The sequence below is a fragment of the Argiope bruennichi genome, chromosome 5 (assembly GCF_947563725.1).
Source record: "Argiope bruennichi chromosome 5, qqArgBrue1.1, whole genome shotgun sequence".
NCBI classification, from domain to species: domain Eukaryota; kingdom Metazoa; phylum Arthropoda; class Arachnida; order Araneae; family Araneidae; genus Argiope; species Argiope bruennichi.
The window spans coordinates 26213517-26235687 of NC_079155.1; the positions used below are offsets into that span (position 1 = coordinate 26213517).

Here is a 22171-nt window from a genome sequence, read left to right on the forward strand (position 1 = left end):
CTCAAGGTCGACTATTTTATGCAGGTAAAAGAGGAACTTCAGCTTTATTATAGATTGTGCGAGAAAGTTTCAGGGAGAATACTCTTACTGGTTAGTTTAACGGTGGTTAACAAATAAATAAATTACACAATAATCATATATTTTCAAATAAATAAGTAGGCACAGATTTCGATACTTATAAGATAAATATTGTATTGTTTATGCATTAGCATTTATATTTCTAATTTCCATTTTTCATTATGTATATCTCTATGCATGTTTTTTTTTTATTACGATAATGTAAACTAAATTATAAAACTAAATGGCTAAATATGTATTGAAACATGTTTAAAGAAGAAGATACAGAACATATTTATATAATTTGTTTTTCTTGATTTAAATTTTACTTTAACCTATTTTTTCAATTCCTACTATTAGCTCACGCTCTCTATATATATATATATTGTTCGAATTTTCAATCGTTAATAAAATACTTTTTATTTATCCACTCGAGTTCAAATACATTTTTTAAACTTGTAGTGGATGATACTTGATGTTAATACAGTTTTTTTTTTTCAAATATTAATTAATGAATTAAATTTGTCCAGTAATTTCTATTTGGTCGCCAAAGTCGCCAAATCCGTCGCCATGTCACCAAATGGTCGCCAAGCTCTATTTTGCCACTTAATATTGTAATTCTGTCATATGTATATACATATTTATATTAACTGCAATTATTTAATAAAAAGTAACTAAAATAAAATGAAAATTTATTGACCTAAATAGGAATTGACTTAAAATTTTTTTTATATATTACGTGTTTAATTAATAAATGATCTTTCCGTTAAGGAAGAGCCACTAATTGTAGCAACATCACGTGAGCTCATATAGATTATATAACATCAATTTCATCTGTAAAATATAATTATATAACCGATTGGTATCAATTAAACTTTTCTGCTTGCTTGAATGCCCAATCTGTTATTGCAGAGAATTAAGGATATCTGTATACCAAAAAAATAGTATGATATGGATTCAACCAGCTATTTCAATCATTCCGAGTTGCAGCAAGAAATAGTTCGAGCAACTCTTTCACCGTAAATTCAGATTTTGGGGATCAAAATATGATTTTCTAATTTAATCATATTTTGGTATTTGATTCATATGGTATTTGAATCTAATTACAGTCATATGTTGTGATTAAAAATTGTTTAGGGGAATCATTGGATTTGCGAAATTGTGGCAACTATAGCACTAAAAAGAAAAGCATAAATATTTTTTTGAAATTATTGCAAATGTTTCTGCAACTCAAGAAATCCAAAAGAGGGTGATACCATCAACCATGATGAAAATAACTAGATTCATGATTTATTATAATTACCTTCTGTTCGAGTCCGCGGTGGCCTGGTGGTAAAGTCTCGGCTTTGGAACCGGAGGGTTCAGATGCGAGATGCGATTCCACCGAAGAACTCTCGTGTACGGGTCTATTGCATGTTAAATCTGTCAGTGCCAAATGTTGTGGTTGGAAGTTTGGAACTCTGAAGTCGTCCTCCTCATCTGACCATGGTTCAAAATTATGAGGTCCGTCCCAAAATAACCCTAGTGTTGCTGCAAAACGAAATGTTAACATAACTGAACTGGACAGGACTTGAGTTCGATTCGGTGTTGCTGTCATTTATTCTATTTCTATTATTATTTTTCTGAATTTTGTAATCACAAACAAACTATAAGTCTGTTAATGTAAATTAGCACAAGTTTTCAGTTTATCTCTGATGATTTACTTTGCAAGCCAAAGCTACTTACCATTTTTTTTATTTCAAATAGCTCATTGCTTTCAATTTTCTTTTATCCAATATTAAAATCCCTTAACCAAATTTAAATCATTAAATGTCAGACGTCAAATAATAGTCACAGGGATGGATAGAACAGGAGCATCTTTAAATGTCTCTCCCACTTCATGCTCATTACATTGTTTAAATAACCAGTAGGTTATAGTTGCAGGGGCATGAAGCGGTGTTGTGTGTTATTTATTCTGAATCTTGCTATTCACCGTGTTGTTAGATTAGCTGTTAATTTTACTTTCTTTTTTTAGACGGTGAATGAAATGTGGGTAGCAATAAAGAAATATCAGTCTGAAGAGATGAAACCCCAGACAAAACCCTGCGACCCTTCAGCTAATCCTATGTGTCATCACTTCCAATATGTCCCCTGGTTAGATCCAAATTTCTACAAAAATTGCAACCTCACGACCCTGAATCTTTCGTGATAACAAACTGAAGTTCACCTTGAGTATAATATGCAGTCGGACAGATTACGTTACTTGGATGCCATTATTGTTTTATTAAGTTCTTTGTACTGTAATAATATAGTTTCTTTTATGTAAACAAAAAAAATTATATATAATTGTAAACTGAATCATAAAATATCACAGTACCATTCAACTAATTATTGTGTCATCACTCCCTATGTGTTCCTTGGTTGGACCCGGATTACTACAAAAATTGAGGGATTTTGTGACCTTGAATCTTCCGTGTTGCCAAACGGACATTGACCTTCAGATTACCAAAGTTGCATCGATGCCATCATTTGTTTATATTTTTTTTTTTTTTTTACTAAAATAATATAATTTTCTTATATAAAGGATAAATTTTGTATTTAATTGAAGATTGAATCATAAAAATATTACAATTTATTTTCTTTTGTCGAAATGTGAATATCAAATTAAAATTGTATCAATAAATTTAAAAAGTTCAAATGCCATTTTTTTCTTGAATTTTTAAAAATTATTATACAATATGCCTAATTTCGAACATTTGATTTCATCATTAGTTTTTCTTATGTTTTTTCTGGGAGATCAAAAATGTAAAACGCAATAAATGCTTAATTTGAAATTTTTACTAAAGTTTCATAACAAAAAAAAAGTTTTAGGTCAATTTTGACATTCGAATGTATTCCTAGTATGCAATATTTACTTTGTATTCTATTCCCCCTTTTTTATACACTTTTTCTGGTTTATTTTTTCAATACACGTAAGTATATGTTAGATCTACATTTTTCAAGTACAAATTCTTTTTATTAAGCAGTATTCCAACTTCAAGATGCATTTCGAAATTTTTGGTGATACAATAACACCAAAGAGGTGTGGTTGTGGTGGGTGTGGTGTGATAGTGGGTGTTGTGTGTGTAATCATGACCCTTATTATCTTCCCCAGATCACTCATTATTGCACTCATAGCATTGGAAATAACTACCAACCAGTTTTACAACAATAGTCATGCCACTGGAAATACTACAACCAGTTTTACAACAACAACACTCATGGCACTGGAAATAACTACCAACCAGTTTTACAACAACAGTCATGCCACTGGAAATACTACAACCAGTTTTACAACAACAACACTCATGGCACTGGAAATAACTACCAACCAGTTTTACAACAACACTCATGGCACTGGAAATAACTACCAACCAGTTTTACAACAACAGTCATGGCACTGGAAATAACTACAAACAGTTTTACAGCAACAACACTCATGCCACTAGAAATAACTACCAACCAGTTTTACAACACTCATCGCACAGGAAATAACTACCAACCAGTTTTATAACAACAATACTCATGGCACTGGAAATAACTACCAGCCAGTTTTACAACAACAACACGCATGCCACTGGAGTTGACTACCAACCAGTTTTACAACAACAACACTCATGCCACTGGAAATAACTACAACCAGTTTTACAAAAACAACACGCATGCCATTGGAAATAACTACAACTAGTTTTACAACAACACTCATGTTACTGGAAATAACTACAACTAGTTTTACAACAACAACACGCATGCCACTGGAAATAATTACCAACATGTTTTACAGCAAAATACTCATGCCACTGGCGATGACTACCAACCAGTTTTACAACACCAAGACTCATATCACTGGAAATAACTATCAACAATTTCTTAAAATATATTCGACTCATCTCTTGTCAGATTTTAAGCTCTGGTTTCTACTATGCTTTGACTCAGTAATTTTTTTCTGGTATTTAATGCATATTCTATCTCTAGCCTTTTATTCTGTTTCGTTATATTATTCTTGATCTGTAAAACTATTTGCTCATTATTGTTTTCATCTGGAGTAAGTATTTTTAATAAGGAAAATCTTATTAAACAGATGAAGAAAAGTTTTATAGACTTGCTATTGTAATAGCTGTTTTTATTTTTTCGTATACGAAATATAAAGAAAACACTGCAATCGTCAAAAAATTCGAATTTGAGATTTTAATGAATCTTCACGTTTCCGACCTCCCAAAACTAAAACTGCAGGGTTTTTTTTTTTTTCATTTGTCTACGAACATCATAATTCAAAGTCACTTTGAGCTAGACGCCTGAAATTTTGGTACATAGAAGTAAGTCAACCAACTAACTCTTCGACCCGCCACGAAGGCACACGGATTTAAACCATAAGGATGAATGACCGGACCGCCGCAACAGCAACACTGGGGGGGGGAACTGTGGTTGAGTCCTAAGGGCCATCACCGGCCACGGTACAACCCTTCCCGAAGGAAGTACGTCCCGTCATCAATGGGAGGAGTCAGATCCCCCACCTATTTGTGTAAACTCCAGGGTGGCGAGATCCAACCACCATGCCGGAAGCATCTCATCCTCATTTCGAGGTGCCCCCCGGAGGTTATACATAGACGTAAGATCAAATTTGTAGTTTTTTTTATCAAATTTTGAACGAAATCCATTCAAGGAACGTTGTGTGTCTGGCTCTTAGAGTAAGACTAAATGCAATAACTACCAAATATATAGAACCAGATAAATAAAATTTGGCAATCAAATTCGGCCTCTAAAATGTAGACTCTTACGAAATTATGAACCAAATCTGTCGAAGAATTGACCACCTGTCGGTCTATACTTTCGCACGTACGTCATCATAATAATTCGTACATGCCGTGGCCCATTCATATACTTATAATCAACAAAAAAAAGAGAATAAAATAAATAAAAATAATGATAATAAATACGAATAACAGAAAAGGAGAAAAAGAGAATAAAATGTTATTTGCAACAAGAAAAATGTTTAGTTATAAAATAGACGTAGAATATTTTTTTTAATAATTAAAAATTTATATACGGTAAAAAAATTGATGTCACTGAAATAAATATTTTTTTATTATTTTAAGATAATGTAAAAATAATTTTTGTGCTATAATAATTTCGGAAATTATTGAGAGAAAACACCTGAATTCAGCTTAATTTTCAATTAATAAAAATACTAATCAAGATTTTAGAAAAATCTCTCGGAGGTGCCCATTCTCATTTCATGGAATGTATATATGCAATGCAATATACAATGAAAGTGTATATTACATTACAAGTGTACATTACATTAAATTGCAAGTGTATATTACATTGCACAATGTATACAGAATACCAGCGCATACACATTCATCTTTATTACCAGTAGAGATTAATCTAAACATGAACGAATTTCCTCAGATATTATATTCATACACATATTATTTCATATTATTTTAAAACTTAAAATTAATAGACTTTCAGTGAAATCAATTTTATTTCAGTAAAATACGTCTTCTAATTTCAATAAATTTATACAAATATTTTTACATATCTTTTATAAGAATACTTTTAAGTGTTTTAGTTATTGCTTTCATAACGCTTGTTGCGATATGAAATACATTGTCGTTGCTATATAAAAGAAAATTTTTTTTAAAAAAATTGTAAATCCGAATGGAATAAGCATAAAATATTATCAAGCTATATTGCTTCGACACTGAATATTCTTTAATTTTTTTATCAGCTATTAAATTTACTTGGTGGGAATTCAGACAGCCAAAAAATCCGATTATTACAATCTTGCACAGTATTTGCAATGAAGTGTTAACTTAAAAAATGAGTGAAACTGTTTTATATTTGATTCTTATGTATTCGATAAGTTTAAATTCCCAATACAATAGTTTCTCAGTTCTTTAAATAAATAAAAATATTTAAAAAAAACTAACTTTGGAGGTGCGGGGGATCGAACCCCGGGCCTTTCACATGCAAAGCGAACGCTCTACCACTGAGCTACACCCCCGACACGTCAGGTGCTTCTCTATGAAGCTGATTAATGCTAATATGCGTGAAGAAAGCTTACCTATTTTCAGAAATCTTTCACCTTGTATCTGCCACGAAGCTCTGCGGAACACGAAGATGCCAAAATTGAAACAGCATGCATCGAATTAATCCAGATGGTGTCAGCATACTCTAAATGAAAGATAATTTTACAATACGCATGCCTATACTTTCTTTGGCGCGATTTTTCTTAAAATTTAGTGGCAAGAAGGAAAAAAAATGGAGGTGCGGGGGATCGAACCCCGGGCCTTTCACATGCAAAGCGAACGCTCTACCACTGAGCTACACCCCCGTCACACAAATCGAATACAAACTTGGATATGTCGCGCTTAAAACAACTGTCTACGGTGAAAGAGGCGACGAAAAATGACCTACTTTCTTTCGGAATTCTCCAAGGTCATAAGAGGCAGGTGAGATACATTTATTTTAAACATATTTATAAGCACAAAATACACGGCCATGTCGTTTCCTGGAACAATGCCATACTCCGATCACCGTTTTCAGACTATTCGATGATAAATTATCTTATCTCTAGAATTCCTTTATTTTATTAAACAATTTGCTGTTCTTTTTTTTTTTTACCTCTTCTTTCAAGAGAATAAAAATATTATTACATTTAATGATTTGTTAAAGTCTTCCACAATGGTGATAAAGGCTCGCAAAAGAATACAACTTTTTCTTTTACAATCAAAGAGTTTTCCATATAAATAATGTCAGAACGTTGCATCTTTGAAAAATAAATATCTACGGGACCAAAATTCACACTGTAATTTTTTTTTTTTTTTGTAAAATCGTAGTTTGTTTTTCAAATAAAACATCTATATAGAAAAAAGCAAAAATATTAAATCTCAAAAATCAAAAATATTAAATATAAATACATAAGTAAAAAAATAAAGCAGAAAGTTCGATTCGAATGGCGGACGCGCAACACACCCGTCATTCATGCTGTTCTGGCCACTATACTGCACTGCCCACACTTCGAAGCGAAAGTTGAATATACTAATTCTAATAGTTATAAAAAAACGTACTTTTTTTTGTGTAAAATCGCTTTTTTTCAATAAAGACACCTATTGTAGATAAACTTAAAAAGCAAAACCTTATCTAAATACAAAATTTGATCCAAATCGTTAGAGCCGTTTCCGAGATACACAAAATGAATTTATATGTATACAAAAAGTGTTCTTTTAAAGTTTTAAAATGTTGAGAAACTTAAGAACTTTGAGATGGAATAAAGGTTATTGTTATTCAAACAGTAGAAGCAAATAAAACTGTAAAATTCCACTATTACCCTCTTTATTTTAATGGAAATCTAATTGCCTCAGATTTGCCCAATAGAACTCCAGCAAACAGAAAAGAAAAGCATTGGCATTGGCTGTTATAGTGGATACGACAATTTGTTAAAATAAAAAATTCCAGTTTCACTTTTAGTTATTGAGTACATTAACATCAAAATTTTGAACTTAAAATTGATCCTCATCTTTCAATATTGCAGCAAGGTATTTAGCATATTTTAGAGAAACATACTGAGGCAACCGGCGAAGGCAATAGACTTGCAACATAGAGGTAACATCCAAAACACATCTTACAAATCATAACTTTGTGCGTTAAGAAAGCGTAAATTGGTTCTTCTTTGCTGTTTTATAAAATTTAAAATTAATTAAATCATTCCATTCTAGCAATAAAAATGGGTATAAAAAGAAAATTTCTTCCATCTTTTCTAAGAAACAGCATTATGTTAGCTCTGTATTTTGTATATCTTTCCATTGCTCAGTTTGGTGTCAAATTTGATATATATTCACTATTTTTGTCCAAAGATGTTAAGATTTATTTACCTAGCTGTTTTATAAGAGGAAACGTTTTGGTATATTGATTCGTGCATATACAAGAACGAACAGACAGACGAAGAAAATTCCCTCCGATGAATTTCATCTAAATTTTAAACCAAATCAATTCGACAGAAGAAATATACCTAATTTCATCCAACTAGCTCGTTTTATTTTTGGACTTCTTTAGATTAGCAAAGATATAATTTTTAAAAAAATAAGTATTTTAGTTTTCACTCTGAAATTACGCATCTTCCATGGCAGAAAAACGATGTCGTAATTTGACTACGATAGAATTAAAAAAAAAAAAAAAAAAAACTTTTAGTGGAAGCGCCACTTCGAAGAAAATTGTTAAAAAATAAAGCGAATTTTCAGAAATAACAGCGTTTTTATAAAATCTTAAACACAATATTATAATATCAAATGTATCCATGAATAAACTCATTATTATTGGAAAAAACTTTAATTAAATTGCATGGAATCCGGATATTAAATATTCATTTTTTTTCCTTCAACTGGTTTTCTTTATGAGTTTAAAATGAAACATGGAATTTCATGTCATTTGTTAAGTGGGTAATCTAAAGATATGCTGTTTAAAAAAGTTGAAGAATTATTCAAAAATTTTTCAGGCAAAATTGATGAAATCTAATTAAAGGAAGCAGGCTTTATTTAAAGGGAAAGGCAATTATATTCGAAAACGAAACGAAAAAGGAAACTTTAATCGAAATAGGCTTCATTCATCATCTCATTGTTTCAAAACTCTAGCATTTAAGGGTAACTAAGATATGGCGGAAAGAATACTAAAACCCGGGATAGCCTGGTTGGCAGAATGTTGGATTCGTGTATTTTGGGTTGCCAATTCGAACCCCGCCGGCCGAAGACTCTCCGTGTGTGGTGGTGGCTGGTGCACGTATAAATCTGCCGTGGTCACAAAATCATCCATGTCTAGAGTAATACCACTGGGGGTACTGGATCAGGGGTGATCGTTCTCTGATTCAGGTCCAACTTACGATCTGTGGATGAGTGAATGAAAGGCATGAATGAAGTCTGCTCCGTGAAAAGGGTTGTGACGTGTGTATAGCTAAGTCATACTCTGGGCCCTTGATGGCGCTACTGAAAAACAAGAGACGCACCCTTGGCTTAAAATCACTGACTTCTAAAGTCAGTGGGCTTGTTTATGATAAGTGCTATTAGAAACAACAACAGAATACTAAAAATTCTAACTCTGGTTAACAGATAAGGTCGTTCATTTGTTTAATCAGAGGAAAGTCAAAGAAAGCAAGGAGCTTTAAATTTTGCCAATAAATTAGAAGCAAATAAATGCAAAATAATAGCAGAAATGGTCACACCATAACTTTCTTGTACGTTGTCTAAAAAGGGCGTTTTCATCCTACTCCGCTAAAAATTATGGGCATTGCGTAAGGAGAAAACGTTTAGCATGGCATTAGCGAATAATAGTTATGAAATACAGATTGTTGGCATGAATCTGGCATTTTTACTTGACCAATCATACGAATATGTATCTTGGATGGCTTTTTTCCCCTCAATTGAAACCAAAATTTGGTATGGTATTATAATTATAACTACGATATTACATACCAGATTTCATTTATTTAACTAATTGCATTTTTGAGTTGTAGTTCATGCATGTTTGTGAAAGAAGAGACCGACAGGTTGTCAACATCTTGACTGATTTTTTTCTAAATTTGATAGGCATCGTGTGTGATCTATGGGGATTTTTTGGCGATTAATCCCTGGCATTTAGAAATGAGTATTGCATCATTATTATGATAATCAAATAAAATGCCTCAGCATTTTTTTAATTAAAAAGAATAATAACGTTTCAAACAAGAAACGAAATGCTTACATCATTATTATGATAATTCATTAAATTGCCTCATTATTTTTGTGTTTTTCAATTTCTTAAAAAATAAAATTAAAATTAAAAAATAATGAAGCTTCAAGCACAAATTGTAATATGTACAACATTATTCTGACAATCTATTTGATTGCCTCATTATTTTCTAGTTATTCCATCTTTTTAGCAAACAATAAAATAAACTTTAAAATATTATATAAAAATATTTCTTCTTTAAACTATTGAAAATGACATAGAAATAAGTTCTATGCCTTTTCTAATGAATTTAAAGACAACGTTTTCAAACAATCATCAAAATCATCACCTGTTGCATATTTATACATACGCGCATATTGTTTTCATAATCTGAAAATCAAAAAATGTCTTTTTTCCTACACATTTATTGCATTTTTATTCTATACAATCATAGCTGTAAAATAGAAAATACACGCTAATTATTAAGTTCTGCTATTTATGATTTTAGTAGCATCAGATCCATATAAATGGCTGATATAGTGGAGGGAATCAAAAAATGTCTTTTTTCCTACACATTTATTGCATTTTTATTCTATACAATCATAGCTGTAAAATAGAAAATACACGCTAATTATTAAGTTCTGCTATTTATGATTTTAGTAGCATCAGATCCATATAAATGGCTGATATAGTGGAGGGAATCAAAAAATGTCTTTTTTACTACACATTTATTGCATTTTTATTCTATACAATCATAGCTGTAAAATAGAAAATACACGCTAATTATTAAGTTCTGCTATTTATGATTTTAGTAGCATCAGATCCATATAAATGGCTGATATAGTGGAGGGAATCAAAAAATGTCTTTTTTCCTACACATTTATTGCATTTTTATTCTATACAATCATAGCTGTAAAATAGAAAATACACGCTAATTATTAGCTTCTGCTATTTATGATTTTAGTAGCATCAGATCCATATAAATGGCTGATATAGTGGAGGGAATCAAAAAATGTCTTTTTTCCTACACATTTATTGCATTTTTATTCTATACAATCATAGCTGTAAAATAGAAAATACACGCTAATTATTAGCTTCTGCTATTTATGATTTTAGTAGCATCAGATCCATATAAATGGCTGATATAGTGGAGGGAATCAAAAAATGTCTTTTTTCCTACACATTTATTGCATTTTTATTCTATACAATCATAGCTGTAAAATAGAAAATACACGCTAATTATTAGCTTCTGCTATTTATGATTTTAGTAGCATCAGATCCATATAAACGGCTGATATAGTGGAGGGAATCAAAAAATGTCTTTTTTCCTACACATTTATTGCATTTTTATTCTATACAATCATAGCTGTAAAATAGAAAATACACGCTAATTATTAGCTTCTGCTATTTATGATTTTAGTAGCATCAGATCCATATAAATGGCTGATATAGTGGAGGGAATCAAAAAATGTCTTTTTTCCTACACATTTATTGCATTTTTATTCTATACAATCATAGCTGTAAAATAGAAAATACACGCTAATTATTAAGTTCTGCTATTTATGATTTTAGTAGCATCAGATCCATATAAATGGCTGATATAGTGGAGGGAATCAAAAAATGTCTTCTTTCCTACACATTTATTGCATTTTTATTCTATACAATCATAGCTGTAAAATAGAAAATACACGCTAATTATTAAGTTCTGCTATTTATGATTTTAGTAGCATCAGATCCATATAAATGGCTGATATAGTGGAGGGAATCAAAAAATGTCTTTTTTCCTACACATTTATTGCATTTTTATTCTATACAATCATAGCTGTAAAATAGAAAATACACGCTAATTATTAGCTTCTGCTATTTATGATTTTAGTAGCATCAGATCCATATAAATGGCTGATATAGTGGAGGGAATCAAAAAATGTCTTTTTTCCTACACATTTATTGCATTTTTATTCTATACAATCATAGCTGTAAAATAGAAAATACACGCTAATTATTAGCTTCTGCTATTTATGATTTTAGTAGCATCAGATAAATATAAATGGCTGATATAGTGGAGGGAATCAAAAAATGTCTTTTTTCCTACACATTTATTGCATTTTTATTCTATACAATCATAGCTGTAAAATAGAAAATACACGCTAATTATTAGATTCTGCTATTTATGATTTTAGTAGCATCAGATCCATATAAATGGCTGATATAGTGGAGGGAATCAAAAAATGTCTTTTTTCCTACACATTTATTGCATTTTTATTCTATACAATCATAGCTGTAAAATAGAAAATACACGCTAATTATTAAGTTCTGCTATTTATGATTTTAGTAGCATCAGATCCATATAAATGGCTGATATAGTGGAGGGAATCAAAAAATGTCTTTTTTCCTACACATTTATTGCATTTTTATTCTATACAATCATAGCTGTAAAATAGAAAATACACGCTAATTATTAAGTTCTGCTATTTATGATTTTAGTAGCATCAGATCCATATAAATGGCTGATATAGTGGAGGGAATCAAAAAATGTCTTTTTTCCTACACATTTATTGCATTTTTATTCTATACAATCATAGCTGTAAAATAGAAAATACACGCTAATTATTAGATTCTGCTATTTATGATTTTAGTAGCATCAGATCCATATAAATGGCTGATATAGTGGAGGGAATCAAAAAATGTCTTTTTTTCTACACATTTATTGCATTTTTATTCTATACAATCATAGCTGTAAAATAGAAAATACACGCTAATTATTATGTTCTGCTATTTATGATTTTAGTAGCATCAGATCCATATAAATGGCTGATATAGTGGAGGGAATCAAAAAATGTCTTTTTTCCTACACATTTATTGCATTTTTATTCTATACAATCATAGCTGTAAAATAGAAAATACACGCTAATTATTAAGTTCTGCTATTTATGATTTTAGTAGCATCAGATCCATATAAATGGCTGATATAGTGGAGGGAATCAAAAAATGTCTTTTTTCCTACACATTTATTGCATTTTTATTCTATACAATCATAGCTGTAAAATAGAAAATACACGCTAATTATTAAGTTCTGCTATTTAGGATTTTAGTAGCATCAGATCCATATAAATGGCTGATATAGTGGAGGGAATCAAAAAATGTCTTTTTTCCTACACATTTATTGCATTTTTATTCTATACAATCATAGCTGTAAAATAGAAAATACACGCTAATTATTAAGTTTTGCTATTTATGATTTTAGTAGCATCAGATCCATATAAATGGCTGATATAGTGGAGGGAATCTAAAAATGTCTTTTTTTCTACACATTTATTGCATTTTTATTCTATACAATCATAGCTGTAAAATAGAAAATACACGCTAATTATTAAGTTCTGCTATTTATGATTTTAGTAGCATCAGATCCATATAAATGGCTGATATAGTGGAGGGAATCAAAAAATGTCTTTTTTTCTACACATTTATTGCATTTTTATTCTATACAATCATAGCTGTAAAATAGAAAATACACGCTAATTATTAAGTTCTGCTATTTATGATTTTAGTAGCATCAGATCCATATAAATGGCTGATATAGTGGAGGGAATCAAAAAATGTCTTTTTTTCTACACATTTATTGCATTTTTATTTTATACAATCATAGCTGTAAACTAGAAAATACACGCTAATTATTAAGTTTTGCTATTTATGATTTTAGTAGCATCAGATCCATATAAATGGCTGATATAGTGGAGGGAATCAAAAAATGTCTTTTTTTCTACACATTTATTGCATTTTTATTCTATACAATCATAGCTGTAAAATAGAAAATACACGCTAATTATTAAGTTCTGCTATTTATGATTTTAGTAGCATCAGATCCATATAAATGGCTGATATAGTGGAGGGAATCAAAAAATGTCTTTTTTTTCTACACATTTATTGCATTTTTATTCTATACAATCATAGCTGTAAAATAGAAAATACACGCTAATTATTAAGTTCTGCTATTTATGATTTTAGTAGCATCAGATCCATATAAATGGCTGATATAGTGGAGGGAATCAAAAAATTTCTTCTTTTCTACACATTTATTGCATTTTTATTCTATACAATCATAGCTGTAAAATAGAAAATACACGCTAATTATTAAGTTCTGCTATTTATGATTTTAGTAGCATCAGATCCATATAAATGGCTGATATAGTGGAGGGAATCAAAAAATGTCTTCTTTCCTACACATTTATTGCATTTTTATTCTATACAATCATAGCTGTAAAATAGAAAATACACGCTAATTATTAAGTTCTGCTATTTATGATTTTAGTAGCATCAGATCCATATAAATGGCTGATATAGTGGAGGGAATCAAAAAATGTCTTTTTTTCTACACATTTATTGCATTTTTATTCTATACAATCATAGCTGTAAAATAAAAAATACACGCTAATTATTAAGTTCTGCTATTTATGATTTTAGTAGCATCAGATCCATATAAATGGCTGATATAGTGGAAAGAATCAAAAAATGTCTTCTTTCCTACACATTTATTGCATTTTTATTCTATACAATCATAGCTGTAAAATAGAAAATACACGCTAATTATTAAGTTCTGCTATTTATGATTTTAGTAGCATCAGATCCATATAAATGGCTGATATAGTGGAGGGAATCAAAAAATGTCTTTTTTCCTACACATTTATTGCATTTTTATTCTATACAATCATAGCTGTAAAATAGAAAATACACGCTAATTATTAAGTTCTGCTATTTAGGATTTTAGTAGCATCAGATCCATATAAATGGCTGATATAGTGGAGGGAATCAAAAAATGTCTTTTTTCCTACACATTTATTGCATTTTTATTCTATACAATCATAGCTGTAAAATAGAAAATACACGCTAATTATTAAGTTTTGCTATTTATGATTTTAGTAGCATCAGATCCATATAAATGGCTGATATAGTGGAGGGAATCTAAAAATGTCTTTTTTTCTACACATTTATTGCATTTTTATTCTATACAATCATAGCTGTAAAATAGAAAATACACGCTAATTATTAAGTTCTGCTATTTATGATTTTAGTAGCATCAGATCCATATAAATGGCTGATATAGTGGAGGGAATCAAAAAATGTCTTTTTTTCTACACATTTATTGCATTTTTATTCTATACAATCATAGCTGTAAAATAGAAAATACACGCTAATTATTAAGTTCTGCTATTTATGATTTTAGTAGCATCAGATCCATATAAATGGCTGATATAGTGGAGGGAATCAAAAAATGTCTTTTTTTCTACACATTTATTGCATTTTTATTTTATACAATCATAGCTGTAAAATAGAAAATACACGCTAATTATTAAGTTTTGCTATTTATGATTTTAGTAGCATCAGATCCATATAAATGGCTGATATAGTGGAGGGAATCAAAAAATGTCTTTTTTTCTACACATTTATTGCATTTTTATTCTATACAATCATAGCTGTAAAATAGAAAATACACGCTAATTATTAAGTTCTGCTATTTATGATTTTAGTAGCATCAGATCCATATAAATGGCTGATATAGTGGAGGGAATCAAAAAATGTCTTTTTTTTCTACACATTTATTGCATTTTTATTCTATACAATCATAGCTGTAAAATAGAAAATACACGCTAATTATTAAGTTCTGCTATTTATGATTTTAGTAGCATCAGATCCATATAAATGGCTGATATAGTGGAGGGAATCAAAAAATTTCTTCTTTTCTACACATTTATTGCATTTTTATTCTATACAATCATAGCTGTAAAATAGAAAATACACGCTAATTATTAAGTTCTGCTATTTATGATTTTAGTAGCATCAGATCCATATAAATGGCTGATATAGTGGAGGGAATCAAAAAATGTCTTCTTTCCTACACATTTATTGCATTTTTATTCTATACAATCATAGCTGTAAAATAGAAAATACACGCTAATTATTAAGTTCTGCTATTTATGATTTTAGTAGCATCAGATCCATATAAATGGCTGATATAGTGGAGGGAATCAAAAAATGTCTTTTTTTCTACACATTTATTGCATTTTTATTCTATACAATCATAGCTGTAAAATAAAAAATACACGCTAATTATTAAGTTCTGCTATTTATGATTTTAGTAGCATCAGATCCATATAAATGGCTGATATAGTGGAAAGAATCAAAAAATGTCTTCTTTCCTACACATTTATTGCATTTTTATTCTATACAATCATAGCTGTAAAATAGAAAATACACGCTAATTATTAAGTTCTGCTATTTATGATTTTAGTAGCATCAGATCCATATAAATGGCTGATAAAGTGGAGGGAATCAAAAAATGTCTTTTTTTCTACACATTTATTGCATTTTTATTCTATACAATCATAGCTGTAAAATAGAAAATACACGCTAATTATTAAGTTCTGCTATTTATGATTTTAGTAGCATCAGATCCATATAAATGGCTGATATAGTGGAGGGAATCAAAAAATGTCTTTTTTTCTACACATTTATTGCATTTTTATTCTATACAATCATAGCTGTAAAATAGAAAATACACGCTAATTATTAAGTTCTGCTATTTATGATTTTAGTAGCATCAGATCCATATAAATGGCTGATATAGTGGAGGGAATCAAAAAATGTCTTTTTTTCTACACATTTATTGCATTTTTATTCTATACAATCATAGCTGTAAAATAGAAAATACACGCTAATTATTAAGTTCTGCTATTTATGATTTTAGTAGCATCAGATCCATATAAATGGCTGATATAGTGGAGGGAATCAAAAAATGTCTTTTTTTCTACACATTTATTGCATTTTTATTCTATACAATCATAGCTGTAAAATAGAAAATACACGCTAATTATTAAGTTCTGCTATTTAGGATTTTAGTAGCATCAGATCCATATAAATGGCTGATATAGTGGAGGGAATCAAAAAATGTCTTTTTATCTATACATTTATTGCATTTTTATTCTATACAATCATAGCTGTAAAATAGAAAATACACGCTAATTATTAAGTTCTGCTATTTAGGATTTTAGTAGCATCAGATCCATATAAATGGCTGATATAGTGGAGGGAATCAAAAAATGTCTTTTTTTCTACACATTTATTGCATTTTTATTCTATACAATCATAGCTGTAAAATAGAAAATACGCGCTAATTATTAAGTTCTGCTATTTAGGATTTTAGTAGCATCAGATCCATATAAATGGCTGATATAGTGGAGGGAATCAAAAAATGTCTTTTTTTCTACACATTTATTGCATTTTTATTCTATACAATCATAGCTGTAAAATAGAAAATACACGCTAATTATTAAGTTCTGCTATTTATGATTTTAGTAGCATCAGATCCATATAAATGGCTGATATAGTGGAGGGAATCAAAAAATGTCTTTTTTTCCTACACATTTATTGCATTTTTATTCTATACAATCATAGCTGTAAAATAGAAAAATACACGCTAATTATTAAGTTTTGCTATTTATGATTTTAGTAGCATAAGATCCATATAAATGGCTGATATAGTGGAGGGAATCTAAAAATGTCTTTTTTTCTACACATTTATTGCATTTTTATTCTATACAATCATAGCTGTAAAATAGAAAATACACGCTAATTATTAAGTTCTGCTATTTATGATTTTAGTAGCATCAGATCCATATAAATGGCTGATATAGTGGAGGGAATCAAAAAATGTCTTTTTTTCTACACATTTATTGCATTTTTATTCTATACAATCATAGCTGTAAAATAGAAAATACACGCTAATTATTAAGTTCTGCTATTTATGATTTTAGTAGCATCAGATCCATATAAATGGCTGATATAGTGGAGGGAATCAAAAAATTTCTTCTTTTCTACACATTTATTGCATTTTTATTCTATACAATCATAGCTGTAAAATAGAAAATACACGCTAATTATTAAGTTCTGCTATTTATGATTTTAGTAGCATCAGATCCATATAAATGGCTGATATAGTGGAGGGAATCAAAAAATGTCTTCTTTCCTACACATTTATTGCATTTTTATTCTATACAATCATAGCTGTAAAATAGAAAATACACGCTAATTATTAAGTTCTGCTATTTATGATTTTAGTAGCATCAGATCCATATAAATGGCTGATATAGTGGAGGGAATCAAAAAATGTCTTTTTTTCTACACATTTATTGCATTTTTATTCTATACAATCATAGCTGTAAAATAAAAAATACACGCTAATTATTAAGTTCTGCTATTTATGATTTTAGTAGCATCAGATCCATATAAATGGCTGATATAGTGGAAAGAATCAAAAAATGTCTTCTTTCCTACACATTTATTGCATTTTTATTCTATACAATCATAGCTGTAAAATAGAAAATACACGCTAATTATTAAGTTCTGCTATTTATGATTTTAGTAGCATCAGATACATATAAATGGCTGATATAGTGGAGGGAATCAAAAAATGTCTTTTTTTCTACACATTTATTGCATTTTTATTCTATACAATCATAGCTGTAAAATAGAAAATACACGCTAATTATTAAGTTCTGCTATTTATGATTTTAGTAGCATCAGATCCATATAAATGGCTGATATAGTGGAGGGAATCAAAAAATGTCTTTTTTTCTACACATTTATTGCATTTTTATTCTATACAATCATAGCTGTAAAATAGAAAATACACGCTAATTATTAAGTTCTGCTATTTATGATTTTAGTAGCATCAGATCCATATAAATGGCTGATATAGTGGAGGGAATCAAAAAATGTCTTTTTTTCTACACATTTATTGCATTTTTATTCTATACAATCATAGCTGTAAAATAGAAAATACACGCTAATTATTAAGTTCTGCTATTTATGATTTTAGTAGCATCAGATCCATATAAATGGCTGATATAGTGGAGGGAATCAAAAAATGTCTTTTTTTCTACACATTTATTGCATTTTTATTCTATACAATCATAGCTGTAAAATAGAAAATACACGCTAATTATTAAGTTCTGCTATTTATGATTTTAGTAGCATCAGATCCATATAAATGGCTGATATAGTGGAGGGGAATCAAAAAATGTCTTTTTTTCTACACATTTATTGCATTTTTATTCTATACAATCATAGCTGTAAAATAGAAAATACACGCTAATTATTAAGTTCTGCTATTTATGATTTTAGTAGCATCAGATCCATATAAATGGCTGATATAGTGGAGGGAATCAAAAATGTCTTTTTTTCTACACATTTATTGCATTTTTATTCTATACAATCATAGCTGTAAAATAGAAAATACACGCTAATTATTAAGTTCTGCTATTTAGGATTTTAGTAGCATCAGATCCATATAAATGGCTGATATAGTGGAGGGAATCAAAAAATGTCTTTTTATCTATACATTTATTGCATTTTTATTCTATACAATCATAGCTGTAAAATAGAAAATACACGCTAATTATTAAGTTCTGCTATTTAGGATTTTAGTAGCATCAGATCCATATAAATGGCTGATATAGTGGAGGGAATCAAAAAATGTCTTTTTTCCTACACATTTATTGCATTTTTATTCTATACAATCATAGCTGTAAAATAGAAAATACACGCTAATTATTAAGTTCTGCTATTTAGGATTTTAGTAGCATCAGATCCATATAAATGGCTGATATAGTGGAGGGAATCAAAAAATGTCTTTTTTTCTACACATTTATTGCATTTTTATTCTATACAATCATAGCTGTAAAATAGAAAATACACGCTAATTATTAAGTTCTGCTATTTATGATTTTAGTAGCATCAGATCCATATAAATGGCTGATATAGTGGAGGGAATCAAAAAATGTCTTTTTTTCTACACATTTATTGCATTTTTATTCTATACAATCATAGCTGTAAAATAGAAAATACACGCTAATTATTAAGTTCTGCTATTTATGATTTTAGTAGCATCAGATCCATATAAATGGCTGATATAGTGGAGGGAATCAAAAAATGTCTTTTTTTCTACACATTTATTGCATTTTTATTCTATACAATCATAGCTGTAAAATAGAAAATACACGCTAATTATTAAGTTCTGCTATTTATGATTTTAGTAGCATCAGATCCATATAAATGGCTGATATAGTGGAGGGAATCAAAAAAATGTCTTTTTTTCTACACATTTATTGCATTTTTATTCTATACAATCATAGCTGGTAAAATAGAAAATACACGCTAATTATTAAGTTCTGCTATTTATGATTTTAGTAGCATCAGATCCATATAAATGGCTGATATAGTGGAGGGAATCAAAAAATGTCTTTTTTTCTACACATTTATTGCATTTTTATTCTATACAATCATAGCTGTAAAATAGAAAATACACGCTAATTATTAAGTTCTGCTATTTATGATTTTAGTAGCATCAGATCCATATAAATGGCTGATATAGTGGAGGGAATCAAAAAATGTCTTTTTTTTCTACACATTTATTGCATTTTTATTCTATACAATCATAGCTGTAAAATAGAAAATACACGCTAATTATTAAGTTCTGCTATTTATGATTTTAGTAGCATCAGATCCATATAAATGGCTGATATAGTGGAGGGAATCAAAAAATGTCTTTTTTTCTACACATTTATTGCATTTTTATTCTATACAATCATAGCTGTAAAATAGAAAATACACGCTAATTATTAAGTTCTGCTATTTATGATTTTAGTAGCATCAGATCCATATAAATGGCTGATATAGTGGAGGGAATCAAAAAATGTCTTTTTTTCTACACATTTATTGCATTTTTATTCTATACAATCATAGCTGTAAAATAGAAAATACACGCTAATTATTAAGTTCTGCTATTTATGATTTTAGTAGCATCAGATCCATATAAATGGCTGATATAGTGGAGGGAATCAAAAAATGTCTTTTTTTCTACACATTTATTGCATTTTTATTCTATACAATCATAGCTGTAAAATAGAAAATACACGCTAATTATTAAGTTCTGCTATTTAGGATTTTAGTAGCATCAGATCCATATAAATGGCTTATATAGTGGAGGGAATCAAAAAATGTCTTTTTTCCTACACATTTATTGCATTTTTATTCTATACAATCATAGCTGTAAAATAGAAAATACAAGCTAATTATTAAGTTCTGCTATTTATGATTTTAGTAGCATCAGATCCATATAAATGGCTGATATAGTGGAGGGAATCAAAAAATGTCTTTTTTTCTACACATTTATTGCATTTTTATTCTATACAATCATAGCTGTAAAATAGAAAATACACGCTAATTATTAAGTTCTGCTATTTAGGATTTTAGTAGCATCAGATCCATATAAATGGCTGATATAGTGGAGGGAATCAAAAAATGTCTTTTTTCCTACACATTTATTGCATTTTTATTCTATACAATCATAGCTGTAAAATAGAAAATACAAGCTAATTATTAAGTTCTGCTATTTATGATTTTAGTAGCATCAGATCCATATAAATGGCTGATATAGTGGAGGGAATCAAAAAATGTCTTTTTTTCTACACATTTATTGCATTTTTATTCTATACAATCACAGCTGTAAAATAGAAAATACACGCTAATTATTAAGTTCTGCTATTTATGATTTTAGTAGCATCAGATCCATATAAATGGCTGATATAGTGGAGGGAATCAAAAAATGTCTTTTTTTCTACACATTTATTGCATTTTTATTCTATACAATCATAGCTGTAAAATAGAAAATACACGCTAATTATTAAGTTCTGCTATTTATGATTTTAGTAGCATCAGATCCATATAAATGGCTGATATAGTGGAGGGAATCAAAAAATGTCTTTTTTTCTACACATTTATTGCATTTTTATTCTATACAATCATAGCTGTAAAATAGAAAATACACGCTAATTATTAAGTTCTGCTATTTAGGATTTTAGTAGCATCAGATCCATATAAATGGCTGATATAGTGGAGGGAATCAAAAAATGTCTTTTTTCCTACACATTTATTGCATTTTTATTCTATACAATCATAGCTGTAAAAATAGAAAATACAAGCTAATTATTAAGTTCTGCTATTTATGATTTTAGTAGCATCAGATCCATATAAATGGCTGATATAGTGGAAGGGAATCAAAAAATGTCTTTTTTTCTACACATTTATTGCATTTTTATTCTATACAATCATAGCTGTAAAATAGAAAATACACGCTAATTATTAAGTTCTGCTATTTATGATTTTAGTAGCATCAGATCCATATAAATGGCTGATATAGTGGAGGGAATCAAAAAATGTCTTTTTTCTACACATTTATTGCATTTTTATTCTATACAATCACAGCTGTAAAATAGAAAATACACGCTAATTATTAAGTTCTGCTATTTATGATTTTAGTAGCATCAGATCCATATAA

At 29.2% G+C, this 22171-nt stretch overlaps 1 protein-coding gene and 2 non-coding genes across 4 annotated transcripts in view; 1 reads left to right on the top strand and 2 right to left on the bottom strand.

Moving 5' to 3' along the window:
• LOC129969366 (arylsulfatase B-like) overlaps positions 1 to 2739 on the top strand; it is a 50634-nt gene extending 47895 nt beyond the window's left edge. For both annotated transcript variants that reach the window (XM_056083908.1, XM_056083909.1), the window contains exon 10: positions 2072 to 2739. In XM_056083908.1, coding sequence (XP_055939883.1) covers positions 2072 to 2245 — 174 coding nt within the window. In that variant the 3' untranslated portion in view covers positions 2246 to 2739. The remainder of the gene's footprint in view (positions 1 to 2071) is intronic.
• Positions 2740 to 6013: 3274 nt separating this feature from the next.
• Positions 6014 to 6085, bottom strand: Trnaa-ugc (transfer RNA alanine (anticodon UGC)). The gene has a single exon. It is a non-coding gene; the product is annotated as a tRNA-Ala (tRNA).
• A 258-nt stretch (positions 6086 to 6343) lies between these two features.
• Trnaa-ugc (transfer RNA alanine (anticodon UGC)) lies at positions 6344 to 6415 on the bottom strand. The gene has a single exon. It is a non-coding gene; the product is annotated as a tRNA-Ala (tRNA).
• Between the last annotated feature and the right edge of the window lie 15756 nt (positions 6416 to 22171).